Source organism: Lissotriton vulgaris, chromosome 1_2, assembly GCF_964263255.1.
Source record: "Lissotriton vulgaris chromosome 1_2, aLisVul1.2, whole genome shotgun sequence".
NCBI lineage: Eukaryota > Metazoa > Chordata > Amphibia > Caudata > Salamandridae > Lissotriton > Lissotriton vulgaris.
Window position 1 is genome coordinate 286521664 of NC_141686.1, and position 21744 is coordinate 286543407.

At 49.3% G+C, this 21744-nt stretch overlaps 1 protein-coding gene across 1 annotated transcript in view; it reads right to left on the reverse strand.

The window, feature by feature from the left end:
* Window positions 1–5032: 5032 nt before the first annotated feature.
* RPS6KB2 (ribosomal protein S6 kinase B2) overlaps window positions 5033–21744 on the reverse strand; it is a 165718-nt gene continuing 149006 nt past the window's right edge. Inside the window, exons 15-16 of the mRNA XM_086953253.1 lie at window positions 6298–7750; window positions 5033–6172 (exon numbers count right to left, since the gene is read on the reverse strand). Coding sequence (XP_086809379.1) covers window positions 7591–7750 — 160 coding nt within the window. The 3' untranslated portion in view covers window positions 5033–6172; window positions 6298–7590. The remainder of the gene's footprint in view (window positions 6173–6297; window positions 7751–21744) is intronic.

Here is a 21744-nt window from a genome sequence, read left to right on the forward strand (position 1 = left end):
GCCTATGACATCCGGCAACCTGCTTGTGGACGTGGACCTGAAAAACTATTACACAGTCTGGGGGGACCTCCTGGGAGCTAATGCTCAGTCAAACCTGTGAAGGTGGGCAATATATCTGTCAAAACATTCAACTTTAATTCTGCGGAAGGCAAAGTTAGATCGAAAATCACTGCCACCTTGCAAATGACTTTCATAAAAGATGAGACCTCCTTCTGGAGCAGTATTTAGGCCACTGTAATTTTGTTAGTTCTAGGAAATGCCAGCATCAGTAACGCAAGAGATGATCAGCTTCTAAGTCATCCTCCTCAGAGTGGCCATAGGTTTCTATCATTTATAGTCAACGCAAATAAAACAGAAAATCTCCTCCAAGTAGGCAAACACTTGGCCCTTGGAACTTCGTGTAAATGGACGCACAAGACTCACAGCCCGCAGTGACACGCCCAACCCAAACACCACATATAGTTGTCAGGGAGATCTGAAAAGATCATCTTGCAGCACCGTCTCCCAGGATTGAAGCCTGAATTCCTCTTAGGAGACATTAGACCTTGAGGAACGTGTTAGTCACTTACTGACTAGGTGCTCTGGACCAGGATGAGGCGGCACGGTGCAGCGGACACATGCGCACCGGCTGATGTCTAATATATACCAGTGATGTCACATCCAGGAGCGCAGTTGCAACTGGAGAGGCATAGAGCATCCTGGTGGTGCTGGAGGTCAACTGTTGGGGGGGGAGGGAGGAAATGCATGGCCGAGTCAGACTTTTGGAGGGAGTATTTACAAGGTGAGGAGGCTTCAGGAAGAGGTATCCATCTTAAAGTGTATGAAGAATGTTGAGGACCTATTCCTCCATAGACAAATATTGGCCTTAGTGGACCACTTTAAAATGCCTGGTGTAGAAGTTCCATGTTAGAGCTTGGAGTCTTAACTTGGCCACAAAGTGTGCTAGGGCTTTCAGTTTTGTTCCCTATTTTCGATGCTCTCCTTCTCTACACTCAGATGAGGACCAGCTAGTCAAGGGGTTTACAAAGTGTAATTACCTCTTACTAGAGAAAGTCTTCACTGTTAAACTTGATTGCATTGGAGATTACAGCGAATTGTAACAGCACCTGAAGGAGGAAAACTTAACTTCATGGCAATTCTGGAACTCAAAGTTCTGGCTCATTCGCTTACAAATCTGGGCAGAAATTCTGCCTGTATAACTTGAACCAGAAAAGATGCACAAAATATATTTTTGCTCATGGAGCCAGCCTAAGCGTTTCACCCCATCGAGTACCAACCCTACCCAACCCAACCCAACCATCCACAGGTTTTATTCTGCTGTGTACAGTGATAACATGTACATGACTTCCTTGATGTTCTGGCTCTTCATCCATAAATGGTTTGGAATCAGAGCCAAATATCTAAAAAAGGGAAAGGCCGAATGTGCCATGAACGACGTCAAGAAAAGAGGCTGTGGAGAACATCTAAAAGCTACAACTTTTCAGGAAGATGTACGTAGTAAATAGTCCTTGCAGGGGGCATGGAGTGTACCACAAGTAGCGGTCTCAAAATGTTTTGGAAAACGCCTCTAAAAACACCACTGAAGCCGCCTTAGCTTTGGAGGAAGGAGCATAAAGTTGTGTTGGAAGTTACCCTCCTCTTATGTCACAAGCTTTCCATATACAAGAAACTATTGACCTGGTGCTGCGGGTCTTTGCTGCCTAAAGGCCCGGGAGGAGACCACTCCAAGCGATAACGAGGTAACCCTTTCCTAAAAACAAAGGTTGGGGAGAGGTTTCTCTGCGAAGGAACAGGAGGTCTTGATTAAAAACTGCCCAAGTAATGTACTGGTTAAGATAGAATGATGTTAAAATATTTGGTGTTAAAGAGCAGACTGTTCTCAGCACCACTTAATAATTACAGGCCATTCAAGGCAAGGGCTTGACGTCCACCAATTCTTCTTGCGGATGACAATGTGACCAAGACAGTAATTTTCCATACCAACAGGTCAATGCCACAAAAAGCAGTGGGGTCAAATAGGTTTAGCATTAAGGTATTGGGACTGAAAAGTCCCCTGCATGGTGATGGATGTGCATCGCTATACTGGGTGCCTCAGCTGCAAGGATATCGGGATACCCAGTACTAATTTATTTTATATATTTATTTTTATTTGAAGAGTTGGTCTGCGTATACCAGGAAGGCTGCACCAAGCACTACCCTTGTGAAGGTAGAGTGCTACTCCCCTTACCTGCAGTTAAGTCTAACAAGTGTGGTGGTGGTGGAGGTGGTGGAACCAGTTTTGTGTTCAGTAGAATCAGTAATGTGAATAGGTCTTTTTACCAATGTCACTAAAGTGGTGCCTCCTGGCATAGCTGAGCACTTGACTCACCTTTGGCCTGCATGGATTGCTTGTAGCGCCAGAGAGTGGTTGATATTGGTGTGTGCATGCTGGGTTGTATGTGTTGCCTGTGGATGGAACACACCATGAAGGCCGGGGAGTTCCATTTTGGGAGTCCAGGGCCCGGAGAGGCCGGAGAGTTGAGGTGCGCATCCTCCAGACTTGAGAGGTGTTTTGCAGACATGCCTGAGGGCTGGGGTGGGAAACACACACTGAAGAGAGGAGCAGAGCAGAGCTCTTTCAATCCAGGATGAGTTACTGGTCAGTGGGGCCTGAGCTCAATATCGGAGAGATGGTGGGACTAGGAAGGTTGGCACCACCAGGGAATCTTGATGGAAAGGAAGGTTTAGCCCTTTGAATCTTTATAGGGTACATTTCAGTGGAGGCGGACATCTTAGAGTGATCCCCGGTTACCCCTCTGGCCTCAGTTTTGGAGCCACACCTGCTTCTACAGACTGTCCTTTGAAAAAGGCCAGTGTAGGGGAGAGAGCACTTCAAAGGAGCGGACATCTCAACGCACTTTTCAATGGCCAGACAAATCACATATGTGTCAGGATTTGACCTACAAAAGACAGAGCATGAGCCCCATACTTTATTGAACATCACAGTCTCATCAGGAAGACGGTAGACCGCCCACACGTCTTGCTGCTGGAACCAGGACCAGGGCCTTTGGAATCCAGTCTACCTGCAGGATGAGCAGCCATCACCCATGAAGTCAAGACTATTTTCCCTGAGGCTTGAGCACCTGCTTTCTGCCTGACCACCAAGACCAGAGCCTTCTGTGAAGAGAAGAGCGCCTAGGATCAGCATGTCTGCTAAGACCAGACACCCCTGTGAGGAGGAGGAGGAGGAGGACAGGACCTGGAGGGATCGAGGCCCAGCGGTAAAGTGTGAGATAACCGGTCTGGCTGGGACTGTTACAGGAGTGCTGCAGTATGCCCGAACTTGCCGAAGTTGGAGCTGCTGCCCTGTAGTGTGCGCTGTAGACCGTGGCCCATGTGCCAGGAGGTGCCCATGACAAAGTGCAGGCCTTCGCCTGTGTGTGGTCAGTGACCCAGTGTGCCAGGAGGGGCCACTGTGAAGAGCAAGCCATCACTCTTGTGCGCACTCTAGTCAGTGATCCCGCGTCCCAGGAGGGGTCACAGTGAGGACAATACCGTCACCCAAGAGGGAGCCAAAGTTGGCGACTCGTGTGTGCCTGGAGGGGATTGCGGAGGTGATCGAGCCACCGTGCTGGTTCGTTGTACAAAAGACGAAGTCGAGGACACTTATCAACTGCTGCTAGACCCGCAAGAGGACGAAGATGAGTCATTGGAGAAAGAAAGCGCGATGCTGTGAACCCTGGAGAAGGGAGACTGGAGCTTGTGAAGGCGTGCCCTAGCTCTCCTAGGATCACTGGCTGCCAGTGAGTCGAGTACGACTGTTCTGGGCTGCTGAGGACTTGCAGAACTTAACGTGGAGGTACGGGTGAATCTTAAGTGAAAGTTTAGACTTTGGAGTGCACGGGACTAGTGGAGGACCCACCTGGGAGTCGTCCTCATTACTTGAATGGAAAATACCCACCACTTCTAGAATGGACAGGCTCTGTGATGGCCCCCCAGATAGTGGTAGAACACTGACCATAAGAGGGATGTGTGGATTATCTAGTGTGTCACACCTGCTTTGTGTGCTAATATTAAATACTTTTTTTCATAAAAGCTAGTATTTGGCTAGACAATGATCTGGCTTCTGCAACTGTCTGTATGTTGAGTTACGAGCCTGGGAATGCCTAGCTCCTACCCCCCCCCCCCCCCTGCTGAGAAGACTTTGACTGCTCAACCTGCTTCCGCACTGAGAGTCAAGTGCTGGGCAGGGCAGATCGTGTCACAGTTACTCGGGACCCATAGCAGGCTGGGTCCCGGGTGATCCGGAGTGAAAGGCCACAACCCCCACAGTTGGGCCCAGTAGCTCCTGCTTGCCCCATGGTTCTCTGAAACAGATTCCGACAGAAGAACCGCACTAAGATACCACTGAGGTACGTGATCTCGGATTGGTGGGTGTAAAAGCAGCCTCTTTGATGCAGGGAAAAATATTTCCTTGTTCATGAAGACAGGCAGAAAAAGCAAAAAAATCATATTTCAAGGATCAGCAAGAATACCGAAAAGTTGATTTGTAAACGTTAAAGCATCATAAAGACATGTTAATGCAAGGACCAAACTCTCTGTAGACAAAATGCAGCACCCTGCCTTTAAATCTATGTCTACTTCAAGCATTCATTGTTGCACACAGTCATGTTGGAATGCAATGGGCACAACTGTGCATGTCTAAGTGATGAGGCAATGGGAGCTTGGTACTAGCCCATCAAGAACAGTAATGGAAGGAAAGGCTGCAGGGGGAGCCCTTCCTTCCACTTCTGCACCAAGAGAAATGGTGTCTCAGCCAAAATGGAGTAAGCTCTGTCTACAGAGTGGTGGAGATTCTCACTTTCTGAAGAGTCTTGTGAGTCAAAGGAGCAGAAAGCAATTAACAGAGGAACGTGTCAGACAAACTGATCAGAAGAAAAACCCCCAGAGCAGTTTTTCTTAACCCAGGGTACTTGAGGCCTACTCAGGGTTCTGCAACGGTTTCACAAAATTAAATAATATTAAAATTAATGGATAAATAAAGAAGCAACAATGAAAATGGGACAACCTTTTCTATATTTGAATTGCGAATTGAACAGAATATTTCAGCATGTTGGATGTACAATTGTTTTTGTATTTTTGTGTATTGTTTTGAAGTTCAAATCAAAGAAACAGCAAAGGCCAGTAGTGCCCAGCCTTTAATAATAACTCAGTGGGGGTCCACGGATTCAGTGGGGGCAGAGGGGTGTCAACAGGGTAAGAACCCCTACCCTAGAGAGTTTTCCCTTATGTGTAATGAAAACAGGAGACACTGAATTTTCCTCTGATACCAAAAGATCAACAAACAAATCTCTTTAAAAATAGGCAGAAGAATTTTTGGTTCATTTCCCACTTTTAAGTAACATGTTTGAGCCCACTGAGCATGCCCGACTGGGAAACACGTCCTTCTAACACATCCATAGACGAATGGCTAGTTGATGCAAGGCACAGGACTTTATCCCTCCACATTTGTTCATGCAGAACAGGGCTGCTCTGGGTTACTTAGTAAATGACAGTCACACGCTTCTATACAAGAGAAAGAAAAGATTTAGGAACCAAGAACACAGCTTTCAACACCAGAAGGCGGACCACAGACCATGGGTGTACAGGCTCTGGTAGTACTGGACAATACTGAGAGGAGTCACACATTGTAGCAAATAAATCACTGTCCATGTAGACCTGTGAGATTCCCTCACTGAAGCCACACGAAGAGCAAGTCTACAACAGTTTTTTGCAATGATGATCTTCTTGCACTATGGTTCTGAAGATGATCCCAGCGTGTGGCCAGATGAAGAACCATGGCTCACACTTTCATACCGCAAGTGCAACTACATGAATGCAGAAGGTCAATAGCCAATGTAGACTCTAAACCAATAGCTTGCTTCTTAAAGACTCAGACGTTTGCTTGTTGGTTTCAGAGACCGCAATCTTTCTGGTGGAGCACAGACCATGCCCAGAGAAGCATCAAGTGCAACCATCCAAGTCTTTCTGAAGAGTATCACACAGCGATATAAAGGTTCTGACCATATCCTTAGGAAACAGAGCTCTTATCAGCGGGTTGCCCAAGGGAGGCTTGGATAGATGAAGATGGGATGCAATCACCGAGGGTATCTGTGTAAACACCCTCGGAAGCATCTGTACTGCTATTGTTCACCTATAATAATAATAATAATAATAATAATAATAAAGAGCTTATAAAGCGCTCAGTAACGCCATCACGGCGTGTCCCCGCACTGAAGCTATCATTGAAACAGCATATAAGCCCAGGCTCTATGCAACAATGGGAAATCAAATGCGCAGCAATGCTATTTCTGAATGGGGTTGTGGAAGTACGTATTTCTCAGACACAGAGGCTAGTCATTCTACGCAAATGCAACACACTGCACATTTGAGCCACGCTCCCCATATGAAACTAATCTAGTAGAAGAAAGTGATTCAGAGTGTGCAGTCTAAACTATACCGTATGCTTGCACTCATTTGAGGGGACAATCTAACTGCCTGCTACAACCCCAGGCCCTTCTTGCAATCTGAAACTAGCTTCCAGAAGGACGAAGTTCAAAGTCTCCTGAATAAGTTCTGAATTTCTGGAATTTAGAGGGAAGGAAGATGCATCTGTCAAGAGACTCAGAGGGAGATTCTGAAACGACACACACTGGCCCTTTCCAATAGGGGACCACCGTTGTTTAAATAAGGAAAGTGAACCTCTCCCTAAAGTGGAAGGGTTGAGAAGCAGATGTCTTCTGTACAAAATCTCTACTTTCACAGAGTATTTCTTCCCTTTGGCAGCCTGTCTCACTTCAAAGGCTTTACATTCATTTGCAGGTTAATAGAAACCCTCTGGTTGGCAGCAACACCTTCAGTCAGAAGCATCATATACAGAGGTTAAGAACGTAAAGTGCTTTGGCTGAAACTGTCACAGATGGCACTGTGTTATTTACAACTATCTGCATCATAGGAGAATGATATAGTCTAATGCCCAAAAGACATTCAGATGAGCTGAAGGCTCTTAAAACACATTAACTGCCATTCCAAGCTATACCACATCCCATACTGAGCCTCCGTGCTCTATAGCATGAAACGTGTACCATGCAGCCTGCAGGGTGCACAAATGATATATACATAACTACCCTTTTTCACCCCTCTTTCTGCATATGATCAACACAAGCAGTCCATCAGCGGAATTATCACCGCCCTTCCCAATCTCCCTCCTAGCCCAACATAAAGACTGCAATGAATCATACGACCACAGCAACCATGTTGTCATCAAGGCCTCTGTAATGAAAATAAAAAACAGGCATCCATAGCAGATCTCCTGAAAGTAACGTATTTTGGCTGTCCATGATTGGTTGGGTGTACGTGTTCAGTTGTCCGTTTCCCACCACTGATTGCCTGAGGGATCAAGCGCATTCTGTCGCTCTCTCCTAGAGTGTCCCGGGTCGTTTCGTCCTGGCCCCATGTGCCTCTGGAGGGGCACAATTCACCTGTTGAGAACTTCATTTTCAATGTTATATGTGGTTGGCTTAGTATTTGTGGCCAGCGTGAAGAAAATCCATTCCTCCGTCCACCATGGGTTCATCTCCCTTTCTTCCCCCGCCGTCCCGTCTTTGACTTTACCCCCTTCGGGTTCTGGATGGCTAGTGGTGGCGTGGTCTCATACCGCTGGGTAGTTTCCATGGGCTCCACATGACTTGTGCCTGGCTTGAAGGATTCAAAAGGTGTGAACTTCAAGGGGCTGTAGAAAAGGCAGAGAATCGTAGAGAGTCAACACCAGTACAGCAATACAGACCAATAAGCATCAAAATCACTTCCGTTAAACCGCTGCCCGTCACTGCATAGATATGAAGACGTCAAATACAGACCAGTATGAAAATAAGATCAGATGTCAAGACACTCAAAGACACAAAACTAGAAGTGAGCAACTCAAGACAGCTTCTGCAGATACACCCTCCAAAGGTGTCCTATTGATCTCTTAGAAACAATTCGTAATAGACACAGACATTTCTCCACAGATATCAGGCCACAAATGTCAAACTCCACACAACCGGTGGGAGACAAGCCTGAAGAACACACCAAGAAAAAGACCAATCCAAAGCCTCACACATGCCTGCTGTAAAAGGACACAGACTGGACCTCTTCACACAACGCAAACGGATTTGTACAAGTGCAAACATACAGCAGCAATGGTTCCCGAGCCTTTACAAACCAAAGTAAAAACCACGTTTAAAATGGATTTCTTGGATAGCAAGATCTTTCCACACTGGTAAATTATTGACTTGAGGGTTTTCCAATGTGTGGAATTCGACTACTGATGATATTGGCAACAACACTATTCAAAACAGGTGCCAGTCTATTTTTGACAATTTCACAGGGCCAGATTGAAATTAGTGGCTTCGATTTTCTTTTTATAATTTCCTTATTAATTCATTTGTTTTGATATTTTTTCTTTTTAACAAAAACAGGTTTACAGTATCTCTGCAATAAAATAAAATCGCTAAAGCATTCACCAGTTATCAAATTTCATGTAGACATCTCTAACTCTGTACATGCATTCCAATTATTCACATTTATTTTTTCTTTCAATCACATTGTGACTTGTTTCATATCTGACTTTTTCATATATTGTACAGATTATCAGTTCATAGAGAAATAAATAAACATGTCATAAAAAACATTAGTCCAGAATGAGCAATTGATTCACTCCATCATTCCTAAGTGACCTCACAACTTCAGCAGGGCAATTCTTGACTTCTACTCTTTAGCTGGTGTATAATTTCACAGAGAAGAAATTTCTATCATCCTATCGGATCGATTCTATTGCACATTCTAGATAGCGCTTCTTACCCCTTCACATCAAAATTCCCGGGCGTTCCTTCAGAGTGCATGGTTGACAGGATGTGGGTTATAGTTTGACCTACACGGAAGGGGTTGGGTACGGTGAACAAGCATTGGAACATGCTCCAGTAATAATGTGGTGCAATGGTAAATGAACATAACCATGAGATGTTGCTGAAAGCTGTGAGAATGTATACAGCGGCACATGCAGAAACCTGGTTTATCTCTTACGTTTCATAGTCCTACGCACTATGTAACAATTGATGTGGAAAGACACAGATTTAGGATAACTGCCGAAAAGTGGTTGCCAATTCATTTTACTTTTCCGTAAACTGTGATCCAAAGTTTGGAAGTGTAGACCGAGAAAGAGCTTCACCAGAGCAATACTTTTTGAAAGGAGAGATGGCCAAGACTAGGCCCAACCTAGAGCACAGTGATCTAGTTTGGGGGTAGGAACATAGTTTTATGCTGAAGGAGGGGAGGTCGAGCGACTTCTTTAAAAACCTCCACCAAGAAAACCTAAGACCGCGGGGCGTGGCTAGCAGCCAAGCATGGCGGCCGCTTAGCGTGAGAGCTCCCGAGGGCACTGCAGCCTTTTCATAAATCCGTCATACTTATCCGCCATCAAGCGCGCCTGAAGCGGCGGCGTTCGAGTCCGGGACCCAAGCGGTGTCACCGGTCCAAGTCTCGAAGAAATCGGAGCACCGGAGCCCGAGCAGCATCGTGAGGCGAGTTGAGGCCTGTAGCGGGAGACGAAGCACCGGCCTTGCGTAGAGTCTAGGCCCCGGCGGAAGTGCGGCGGACCCGGCCGGAAAAAGTGATCGCACCCCGGTGCATAGCGCTACCTTCGGACCAAGCCTGCCACTACTAGCGGAATCCTCCGGTGACAAGAAGGCTGCCGCCTACGCCACGCAGGACCGGACCGATGCAGAGGTCAGTGTAACCCCAGCCTGGGCCACGCGGAACGGGGACATTACCTTGCAGCAACCCCCCCCCCCCCCCCCCTGAAAACAGACATACCTGGCGCCGCGACGCTACTGGGGGCAATCTCAGACACCGCATGCAAGCGGGGAGACGGAGGGCCCGCACAAAGAGCCAGAACAAACGACAATTGGAAGGTGCCCCGGGGGGACGGCGCAACACCGGGCAGCAGCGAAGAACGTAAGGGGAACCCCCGGGCCCGCCATCAGCAGCGTCGACACACCAGCGGTGCCCATCGCACGGCGGCCAGTCCAGTGCACGGATTAAGGTGCAGTGCAGAACAGCAGGGGGGGGAATCGCAGTGACAGCTCCGTCTCGGAGAGAGACAATCGGGGACAACGACACGGTACGCAGCGGCGGCTCCTAGACTTCTGCGCTACCGTCCAGTGGGACCTACTCCTGGCTGACTGATAACGCTTTTCGGTGACCTCCGTCGGCCCACAAGCCGCGGTCACCTGGAACATATCTCTGGCACCCACAGGCCCCAGCACCATGGCGGGAAAAGGCCTCAGGAGCGGATCCGCACAAACCAAATTGGATAAATTCGCCTATGGACACCAAGGACAGCAGCAACCTACAGGGCGACCCTCCACGGGCCAGGCCCAGGTAGCGGAAAAGACGACGACAATAACGCTGGAAGACATCATGAAGACGCTCACAGAAGTAAAAACCACGGTGGGTGCCATCTCTTCAGAAGTATCTCTGCTGCGAGCGGACTTCCACAAAATGGCGGAGAGGGTGTCGCAGGTGGAAGTGGTCACGAAGTCACTCGTAGAAGACACCTCAGAGCTCCAATTGGCCATGGAAAGGATGCAAAAAGTCACTAAACTCCTACACGACAAGCTGGACGACCAGGAAGGGCGTTCACGCCGTAACAACGTGCGTATCCTTGGACTTCCAGAGACGGAGGGGAAGGGGGCCATGGACCTCTATGTAGAAGACCTCATCAAGAACAAGCTCCGGCCCAAGGGCCTGTCGCACTTCTTTTCAGTAGAGAGAGCGCACAGGGTCCCGGGAGGCCCACCTAAGACGGGGGCGACTCCAAGACCGGTGCTAGCACGGCTCTTCAACTTCAGGGACAGAGACGCAATATTACAGGCGGCGAGGAACTCACCACCAGTACAGATTCAAAATGCAACCTTAGCGTTCTTCCCGGACTACACGGCAGAGGTGGCCAGGCGACGTAAGTCCTTCACGGAGGTTAAGAAAGCACTGCGCGACAGAGAGCTGCCATACTCCATGATGTTCCCGGCTAAACTTCGGATAGTGGCTGAGGGAAAGACCTGGTTTTTTGACACGCCGGAGGTGGCTCAAGAATGGCTAGAGGGCTGGCGGCCAGCAGGGCGACGACACCGCTCACAGCGAGACCAGCCGCGACACCAAAATGAACGGACTTCGCCCAGTCAGTCCTCCCACCGACCACACCTGAGAGGCGAGACAGAACTTGACTCCGACCTCGAGAGGGATCCATTGGACTCAGGACAATCGGCTCCGGTGTAACATTTACCTGTATTGTTTCTTGAGACTGTGTGGGCCGCGGAACCGTGGCTCGGACGTAGCTGAGTAGGGTGGGCACAGGCAGTGCCCAGAGGGGACTCACCAACCCTACGAGCAAGTAAGATGTTTAGGGGAGGGCTGAAGCACTCTGCAAAGTTGGGGATGCGGGCGGGAGTTTGTCCGTGGAGCAGGGTAGCAGGGAGGGGGGAAGGGTCTGAAGTTTATTTGTTGAAATGTTTACTCTTGTTTGTAGTCATCACTCACCACCTACACAGTAGTATCACCCTGGCATCAGCATGCCTCCTACACGACACGACACTAGTCATAGCCTGGGCTAAGCCGCAGCACGCGTTGTGTGCCAGACTCTCTCATCAACCCAATGGCCAGGCCACTTAATCGCACGCCCGCGGAGGGCCCCTCCACAACCGGCACGATTCCCCCACTGCGCATACTGACGTGGAATGTCCGGGGCCTGGGTGACAAAATCAAGAGAGGCTTGGTCCTCCAGGCCATAAAACGGCAGAACCCAGATGTGGTCCTCCTACAGGAAACCCATCTCACGGGATCCACCTGCAAAGCCTTAGACAGACGTGGGTACACAATGGCGATCCACGCCGACTTCACTACTGGCTCCAGGGGAACGGGCATACTGGTGAGAAGATCTTCCCCCCTTATGGTATCCAACTGTGTGGCAGACGACCAGGGTCGCTTTGCGGCAATCCACGGACAATGGGAGGGCAGGGCCCTAAATGTGATTTCAGTATACATTCCACCAGCCCTACATTCGGTGGCCTTACCAGCTCTGGGCAAATTCCTTCTTGATCTCCCTGATGGCGACATGATTGTTGGGGGAGACTTCAACGCAGTCATGGATCCATTCAAGGACACTTTTCCCTCTAGAACCCGGCCGCGAGGCACTGCACCACTGTCAGACTTTGTGGAAGCCATGGGCCTTGTGGACCTCGGGCGGCAACTACACACAGAAACCACTTACTACACCTACTACTCAGCGGTACACAACAGCTTATCTCGCATAGACTACTTCATGACATTGGGTTTGGGACTGGATATGGTAGAAAAAGTAGACACACTGTAGGAGAGTAGGGTCTGCTATCCTATGGTCACCCCAAATTTTTGCTTTTTGCTTCACTGGTTTCTGACTTAATGTGGCTGTGGGCCTGCTAATCAGACCCACAGCCTGCTGTTCTCTCTCTAAATTGATGCCCATGCACTCTAGGTGCATTACGAATTGGAACTGGTTCACCTTATGAGCCCCTGTAATAGTGCACCCTAGGTGCCCAGGGCATAGGTGTATCCAAGGCCTACCAGGGGCTGCAGCACGTATTGTGCCACCCCTGGCCTGGCCTCCATCTTTGACACAACTGGCTGATCACTCAGCTGGGGTAAGTCGGTGTAACCACCTCTTACTTAGGTACAGTATGTCTGTGCCTAACCCTAAACTGGACACATATGTTCCTATCAGCCACTCCTATGGAAGGCCTCATCAATCCTGGAGGCAGAGTGCTTGGAAATATGTGAGATGGTGCTCTGGCATGAGCTGAGCCTGTCTGCAGCTGTCGGGAACAACTCCCTAAGCTGGTCCGGGATATTGCCATACCATATACTCTTAAGTGCATTATAATCCTCGCGGTTAAATGCTAACTTTGGTTTGGCTTTATCAAAACATGTCGAGTAAGGTGTCATACGAATTGGAATACTATCCCCTCGCCAATTCTGGCGACGGGGATAGCATTCCACCCTTCTAGAGGGACACGACATGTGCGTAGCCTTAACCCCGGTTAAAGTTAAACAGAGCCTCAGCTTCACAAAATGGACGCTGCCACCACAGACACAAGTCTGGCCTCCTGCTGCTGACCGAAACTCGGCAGATGGTGGCCTGGACAAAGGGTTTCCTGCCTTGGGAGGTGCGAGCACCACCCCAGACAGGATTTTGTGTATTGGGTAGGACAGGGCTGAATAGAATCAGACATGCCCGGGGCACACAAGGTGTCCCCGTGCATAGGCCAGCCCAAACCGGTTCTGGGGCCTTCCAGCCCCAGTCCTGGCGCGGAGCTGGACAAAGGAAAGGGGGTGTAACCGCCCCCCTTCCTGGTTCCTCCCAGAGGAGGGACCTAGTAGGTGATCCACCCCCTAGATTGGAATAAGAGGGGGAGCAGTGCCATTGCACAGCAGATCATCCCGAAATCAACTTAAACTAAGAAGAAGACTGGACTTCGACATTCTGCTGCACAGAAGACTGAAGAAGAATCTCCCTTGTGGCCAAGGAGTGACCACCCTGTGAACACAGGTACCAACCAGCAACTCGACGTCTGCTTTGCCGCCGCCTCCCGCCGGAGCCCGAGCCCAGAGCCCGACAAGAACCAGATTCCCAGACCTCTCAGAGCCCGATCCACAGTCCCTGCAAAGAAGGGACCCGTGGAGGCACCGAGTGACGTGGGACCGGACCTCTTGAAAGACACCCGAACAGCTGACTGCGCAGCTTCTGAGGCATCCTCGACGTTGTGCTTTGGGGATTGAGAACCCCCACCACCGAGCAGCCCTTGCACCGAAGATCAGCCCTCCAGCATCTCCACGATCTGCGTGGGGCCCTTTTGCATTGTGCCACTCGACGCGCCATCCCGGCCACTAGCCACGCGGCCAGCGGCCAACTTGGCGACGAACCCGAAGATTTAAACAGCAGGTCTGGTTGCTCCAGACCTACCCAAGCTCCTGTGAAAAGGAGCACCCGCTCTGACCTTGCTGGTCCGAGTGAACAGCATCTTTCAACTTCTGCGTGGCTTGCATTTGCCAAGGCCTGTTTGCTCCGATCAGGTCGCCGACACCGCCAATAGCGAGAAGCCTACGTGGGACAGCTCGTGACCGACTCCTGGACGTCCTCGACCCCGGGTATCCACGTGGCTGCAGAAAGAAGCTACCCGACAACGCCTGTCTGCACCCGACATCACCTGGTTCCACTCTGGTTCCACGGCAGTCACTGGCTAGTGACTTTGAACACTGTCCCCTCTGCTTTCAGGTCTTCAACTCTTCAGATCCACCCTTGGATCCACCGGAACTCTTCTCATCGAGCCGCCTGCAGCATCTTCAGCTCCAAGCACCATCGACCAGCGTGACGAAACCCGACACATCTTCGACCCTGTGCACCCGCTTCCTGTGGGTGAGGTAACTCAGCTCCGCCGGTGCTCCTGCACTGGTACACATCCCAAGGGCCTGTGTTTTAAGTTTCAGCTCCGTAGGTCACTCGGAAGGTTCCTAACTTTCTAACTTTGTGCTTTTTACGCACCATAGACTTTGTATTGAGAAGTGCGTGCACTTTGAACACTGCACCCGAGTCCCGTGGGCCTTTCCCGACTTAGTTAACTCCAGTCTCGAATAGCTCCAGCGATTCCCAAGGCCCTAGGCCTCTTCACTTTCCTTTAGGTATCTCTTATACCACTTATTTAGTATATGGTTTAGGTGGCCCCTAGGGCTCATCCATATTGTGCAACTTTTGTGTATTTTAAACTGTCTTGTGATTTAACGCTTGTGCTTCTGTGCTCATAAAGAGTCCAGGGGATTTTAATAGTTAATAAATCAATATATATTTTCAATATATATCTGTGTGGTGTCCCTTTCATTTGGTATTCAAGGGGGTTGTGTATGGTATAACAGCTGGCTTCACATGCCTTTCAGAGTTTAGCCTAAGACTGCTTTGTCCACGTTACCAATAGGATAACTGGTCTACAAGGTTGAATTACAACCATCATCATAAGGGTTGCTTGGCATGGTACAAAGTGATCACTAGAACTAGTGAGCATTATATACCAGGCCAACTTCTCACATTGGTGAGCAGCGGATTGGGATCTGAGCTTGCTGTTGTTTTACCATTACAATCTTTGAGATTATCATTTGAAAGATCATACAGGTACCTGCTAGGTACATATAAAACAAGACTAGTATACTTAAGTTCTACTGAACTTAGTTGTTGTAGAGCAAAGGGAGTAGCACACCCTAGCTACAACTACTAGATAGGTTTAGTAGGTAAACACCAGTGTAGGTAGATTGCAACACATCCACCCACACTAGAGCAATGTCTGGAACAGAGGGGTCCAGTGGACTTACTCCTGTTGAGAGTGACCCTCCAAGGGCACCATCCCAGTTTGCTATTTTTCCCTTTAAGGAATTAAGACAGCTTTGTGTCTTAAGGGGTCTGAAGACAGGGCCTACCCCTACTGCAGACCACCTAAGAGAGCTCTTGGATCAGTCTGAAGCTCTAAAGACCTCTAAAGCAAACCCCACAGGGAATGCTGAAGGAGGCCATCCTTCAGAGGATGACACTGTAGACACCCCTACCCCTATCATCCTAGTAGATGAGGAAGCCTCCACCACTGGAGCTCCTCAAGTAGATGTAGAGGAAGAGGAAGAAGAAGAGGAGGAGGAGGTGGAAAGCAGTGAGTCAGATGATGACAGAGATAGTCAGGTGCTGGTCAGTAGACTGAACCAGGCTAACTTAAGTCAACTTGGGAATGAATCAGGTAACAACCCATTCAGACCCCCAGGTGGACTTAACCAGGGCCATAGGAGGAGAAGGCATCACTCAGGTGAATCCAATACCTCCCATGTCTCTAGAGGCTCTCATGGTCACTCCAGAAAGGAGATGACTAGCCCTCAGAGAAGGGAACATGAGGCCAAGATGAGAGAGGCTGAGCTTAGGATCCAGAGGCAAGAGTTAGAGGTTGCCCTGGCTAAGGAGAAACTTGCTAGAGCAAGACAGCCTAGAGAGAGTGGGGTAATAGAACCCACTGGTGGCAGCAATATCCACAAGGATAAAGACAGGTCTTTTGATAATAGAAACCTGAGTAAGATTGTGCCCCCCTACAAAGCTGGGGATGATATCCATAAATGGATTACTGCAATGGAGAGAGCCTGCAGAGTACAGCAGATCCCTCAGGAGCAGTGGGCAGCAATCTTGTGGCTCTCCTTTGAAGGTAGAGGCCGAGACAGACTCCTCACAGTTAGTGATGGGGATTCTAGAAACTACCTGGTCCTGAAGAGTGCTCTGATTGATGGGTTAGGCTTAACCACTGAACAGTACAGGTTAATGTTCAGAGATACCCAGAAGACACAGACTCAGGACTGGTCTGAATTTGTTGAGTGTGCCACTAAGGCTCTAGAGGGATGGTTGCTGGGAAGCAAGGTTACAGACTATGAAGGATTGTATAATTTGCTGATGAGAGAACAAATTTTAAATAATTGTCAGAACCAGCAGTTGCATCAACATTTGGTTGACTCAGATTTGACCTCCCCCCAAGAATTGGGAAAGAGGGCAGATAAATGGGTAAGAACCAGAGTTAAGCAAAAGAACCAGAACCAGAACCAGGGTGGTGACCAGAAGAAAACAGACCAGAAGGGTGGGGAGCAGAAAGCTAAAGACCAGAAGTCTTCAACAGGGCCCCAAACTGAGACAGAGGGTGGGTCCCAAACTTCCAAGAAGAAGAAGAAAGAAGGTCAGAAGAAACCCTGGTGTAAAACTTGTAAGAACACCTCTCACTGGACAAGTGAGTGTAAAAAGGGTGGAGCCCCCAACACTGCAGCCCCTAAGGCACCTGCACCCACTAGTACAGTTAGCAGTGTTGGTCCTCAAGCCAAGGGTTTAGTGGGAATCACTTTGGGAACTGAAGGAGATTCTGACCTAGTCAGAACCCTTACACAGGCTGTTCTGGTTTGTGAAGGGGACATAGATTTGACCCCTGACATAAGTCCCAGTAACCTGGGCAAATACAGACAGACACCTTTGATTAACAACAAAGTGGCTCAAGCTTACAGGGACACATGTGCCAGTGTCACTATGGTGACACCTAACTTTGTGGACCCTGGACAATACATGCCAGGCGATGATTACCTGGTGACCAATGCCAGCAATGTCACTACTACACATAGTGTGGCACTTGTTAACTTTTCCTGGGGAGGGGTAACTGGCCTAAAGAAAGTTGTGGTTAGTGCTGATCTCCCAGTAGAATGTTTGTTGGGCAATGACCTGGAGAACTCTCTATGGTCGGAAGTTGAGTACAGGACTCATGCAGAGATGTTAGGGATATCATCACATGTCCTTGCTGTGACCAGGTCACAGGCCAAAAAGTGCCTCTCTGAACCTCAGGTCTTGGATCCTGGAACAATGGACCAAGTACCTCCCAAGAAGAAGAACAGGAGGGTTAAGGCTGTGCCTTCCCAACTGCCTACAAGTGAGGATCAGGCTTCACAGGAAACTGATCTAGAGACCCCTGAAGGAACTGTCCCTGAAGAACTTGAACCTGATCAGGTTGAGTTTCTGGGGACAGGGGGACCTTCTAGGGCAGACTTGGGGCAGGCTCAGTTAACCTGTCCTTCTCTTGAACCCCTCAGACAGCAGGCTGCTGCTGAGGCTGCTGGGAATGCTCAAGGTGCCCATAAAGTATATTGGGACGATGGACTCCTTTATTCAGAGGCTAGAGACCCCAAGCCTGGTGCTACCAGGAGGTTGGTTATACCTCTGCAATTTAGGGGCTTCCTACTCACCTTGGCCCATGATATTCCTTTAGCAGGACACCTAGGCCAGAACAAGACTTGGGACAGGCTTGTCCCTCACTTTCACTGGCCTCACATGTCTGAAGACACCAAGGAGTTTTGTCGCTCCTGTGAAACCTGCCAAGCCAGTGGTAAAGCAGGTGGAACAACAAAGGCCCCCCTGATACCACTACCTGTGGTGGGGGTTCCCTTTGAGAGAGTGGGGATTGATATTGTTGGTCCAATGGATCCCCCTACAGCATCTGGGCACAGATTCATACTGGTGGTAGTGGATCATGCCACCAGGTACCCAGAGGCAATTCCCCTTAGGACCACAACAGCTCCTGTTGTGGCCAGGGCCTTACTTGGAGTTTTCTCCAGAGTGGGGTTTCCTAAGGAGGTAATATCAGATAGAGGTACCAACTTCATGTCTGGATATTTGACAGCTATGTGGAAGGAATGTGGTGTAAACTACAAGTTCACCACTCCTTATCACCCACAATGCAATGGGCTTGTTGAGAGATTTAACAAGACCCTAAAGGGCATGATTAAAGGATTACCTGAAAAGCTCAGGCGAAGATGGGACATCCTTCTGCCCTGCCTTTTGTTCGCTTACAGAGAGGTCCCTCAAAAGGGGGTTGGCTTCAGCCCCTTTGAATTGTTGTTTGGGCACCCTGTAAGAGGACCCCTGTGTCTTGTGAAGGAAGGATGGGAGTTACCTCTCAAAAAGCCTAAACAGGACATAGTGGACTATGTACTTGGTCTCCGCTCCAGGATGGCAGAGTACATGGAAAAGGCATCCAAAAACCTTGAGGCTAGCCAAGAATTACAAAAAGCTTGGCATGACCAAAAGGCTGTCCTTGTTGAATTTCAGCCTGGACAGAAGGTATGGGTGTTGGAGCCAGTGGCCCCAGCAGCACTCCAAGACAAATGGTCTGGACCCCATACAATTCTGGAAAAGAAGGGAGAGGTTACCTACTTGGTGGACCTAGGAACTCCCAGGAGCCCCCATAGGGTGCTCCATGTGAACAGATTGAAGGCATATGTCAGCAGGGCAGACATGGGCTTGCTCATGGCTACAGATGAGGGACAGGAGGAAGAGAGTGACCCTCTCCCAGACCTGCTCACTCAGAACCCTGAGGATGGCTCAGTTGATGGTGTGGCCTTAGGTGGCAGCCTCACTGAACATCAGCAACATGACTGCAGACAAGTTCTACAGACATACAGGCATATGTTCTCCTTGACCCCCAGTCAGACTAACTGGTGTACCCATGTGGTGGACACTGGTGACAGTCTTCCTGTAAAGAGCAAGATTTACAGGCAACCTGACCACGTCAGGGACTGTATAAAGACTGAGGTGCAAAAGATGCTGGAATTAGGTGTCATTGAACCTTCAGAGAGCCCCTGGGCTAGCCCAGTGGTTCTGGTCCCCAAACCTCACACCAAAGATGGCAAGAGAGAGATGAGGTTCTGTGTGGATTACAGAGGACTCAATGCTGTCACCAGGACAGATGCACACCCTATTCCAAGGGCAGATGAGCTCATTGACAAGTTGGCTTCTGCCAAATATTTGAGCACATTTGACTTAACAGCTGGCTACTGGCAAATCAGGTTAGCTGAGGAGTCTAAAGCCAAGACAGCATTTTCTACCCCTAGTGGGCATTATCAGTTTGTGGTGATGCCCTTTGGTTTGAAAAATGCACCTGCCACCTTCCAAAGGTTGGTGAACCAAGTCCTCACTGGGTTGGATGACTTTTGTGCAGCTTATCTGGACGATATTGCTGTCTTTAGCTCCACCTGGGAGGATCACCTGATCCACCTGAAGGAAGTGCTTGAGGCTCTGCAGAAGGCAGGCCTCACTATCAAGGCAACAAAGTGCCAGATAGGGCAGAGCAAGGTTGTATACCTGGGCCACCTTGTAGGTGGAGGCCAAGTTCAACCACTGGAGAGTAAGATCCAGACCATCAAGGACTGGTCCCCTCCAACTACCCAGACTCAGGTCAGAGCTTTCTTGGGCCTGACTGGGTACTACAGGAAGTTTGTTAAGAACTATGGGTCCATTGTGACTCCTCTTAATGATCTGACATCCAAGAAGATGCCCAAAAAGGTTCAGTGGACAGAAATCTGTCAAAAGGCATTTGATGACCTGAAGAAGGCCATGTGCTCTGCACCTATCCTGAAGAGTCCTGACTACTCAAGAGAGTTCATTGTCCAAACAGATGCTTCTGAGTTGGGAGTGGGAGCAGTGCTTTCACAGCTTAATGTAGATGGCCAGGACCAGCCCATTGCTTTCATTAGCAGAAGGCTGACCCCCAGAGAGAAACGTTGGTCAGCTATAGAGAGGGAGGCCTTTGCTGTGGTGTGGGCCCTGAAGAAGTTGAGACCATACTTATTTGGCACTCACTTCAAGATTCAGACCGACCATAAGCCCCTCCTATGGCTTAATCAGATGAAGGGTGAAAACCCCAAACTACTCAGGTGGTCCATTTCCCTACAGGGGATGGACTTTACAGTGGAGCACCGCCCAGGGACTGACCATGGCAACGCAGATGGTCTCTCCAGGTACTTCCACTTAGAACATGAAGACACAACTGGTCAAGGTTAGTCTAATGTCCCTGCGTTTGGGGGGGGGTTATGTAGGAGAGTAGGGTCTGCTATCCTATGGTCACCCCAAATTTTTGCTTTTTGCTTCACTGGTTTCTGACTTAATGTGGCTGTGGGCCTGCTAATCAGACCCACAGCCTGCTGTTCTCTCTCTAAATTGATGCCCATGCACTCTAGGTGCATTACGAATTGGAACTGGTTCACCTTATGAGCCCCTGTAATAGTGCACCCTAGGTGCCCAGGGCATAGGTGTATCCAAGGCCTACCAGGGGCTGCAGCACGTATTGTGCCACCCCTGGCCTGGCCTCCATCTTTGACACAACTGGCTGATCACTCAGCTGGGGTAAGTCGGTGTAACCACCTCTTACTTAGGTACAGTATGTCTGTGCCTAACCCTAAACTGGACACATATGTTCCTATCAGCCACTCCTATGGAAGGCCTCATCAATCCTGGAGGCAGAGTGCTTGGAAATATGTGAGATGGTGCTCTGGCATGAGCTGAGCCTGTCTGCAGCTGTCGGGAACAACTCCCTAAGCTGGTCCGGGATATTGCCATACCATATACTCTTAAGTGCATTATAATCCTCGCGGTTAAATGCTAACTTTGGTTTGGCTTTATCAAAACATGTCGAGTAAGGTGTCATACGAATTGGAATACTATCCCCTCGCCAATTCTGGCGACGGGGATAGCATTCCACCCTTCTAGAGGGACACGACATGTGCGTAGCCTTAACCCCGGTTAAAGTTAAACAGAGCCTCAGCTTCACAAAATGGACGCTGCCACCACAGACACAAGTCTGGCCTCCTGCTGCTGACCGAAACTCGGCAGATGGTGGCCTGGACAAAGGGTTTCCTGCCTTGGGAGGTGCGAGCACCACCCCAGACAGGATTTTGTGTATTGGGTAGGACAGGGCTGAATAGAATCAGACATGCCCGGGGCACACAAGGTGTCCCCGTGCATAGGCCAGCCCAAACCGGTTCTGGGGCCTTCCAGCCCCAGTCCTGGCGCGGAGCTGGACAAAGGAAAGGGGGTGTAACCGCCCCCCTTCCTGGTTCCTCCCAGAGGAGGGACCTAGTAGGTGATCCACCCCCTAGATTGGAATAAGAGGGGGAGCAGTGCCATTGCACAGCAGATCATCCCGAAATCAACTTAAACTAAGAAGAAGACTGGACTTCGACATTCTGCTGCACAGAAGACTGAAGAAGAATCTCCCTTGTGGCCAAGGAGTGACCACCCTGTGAACACAGGTACCAACCAGCAACTCGACGTCT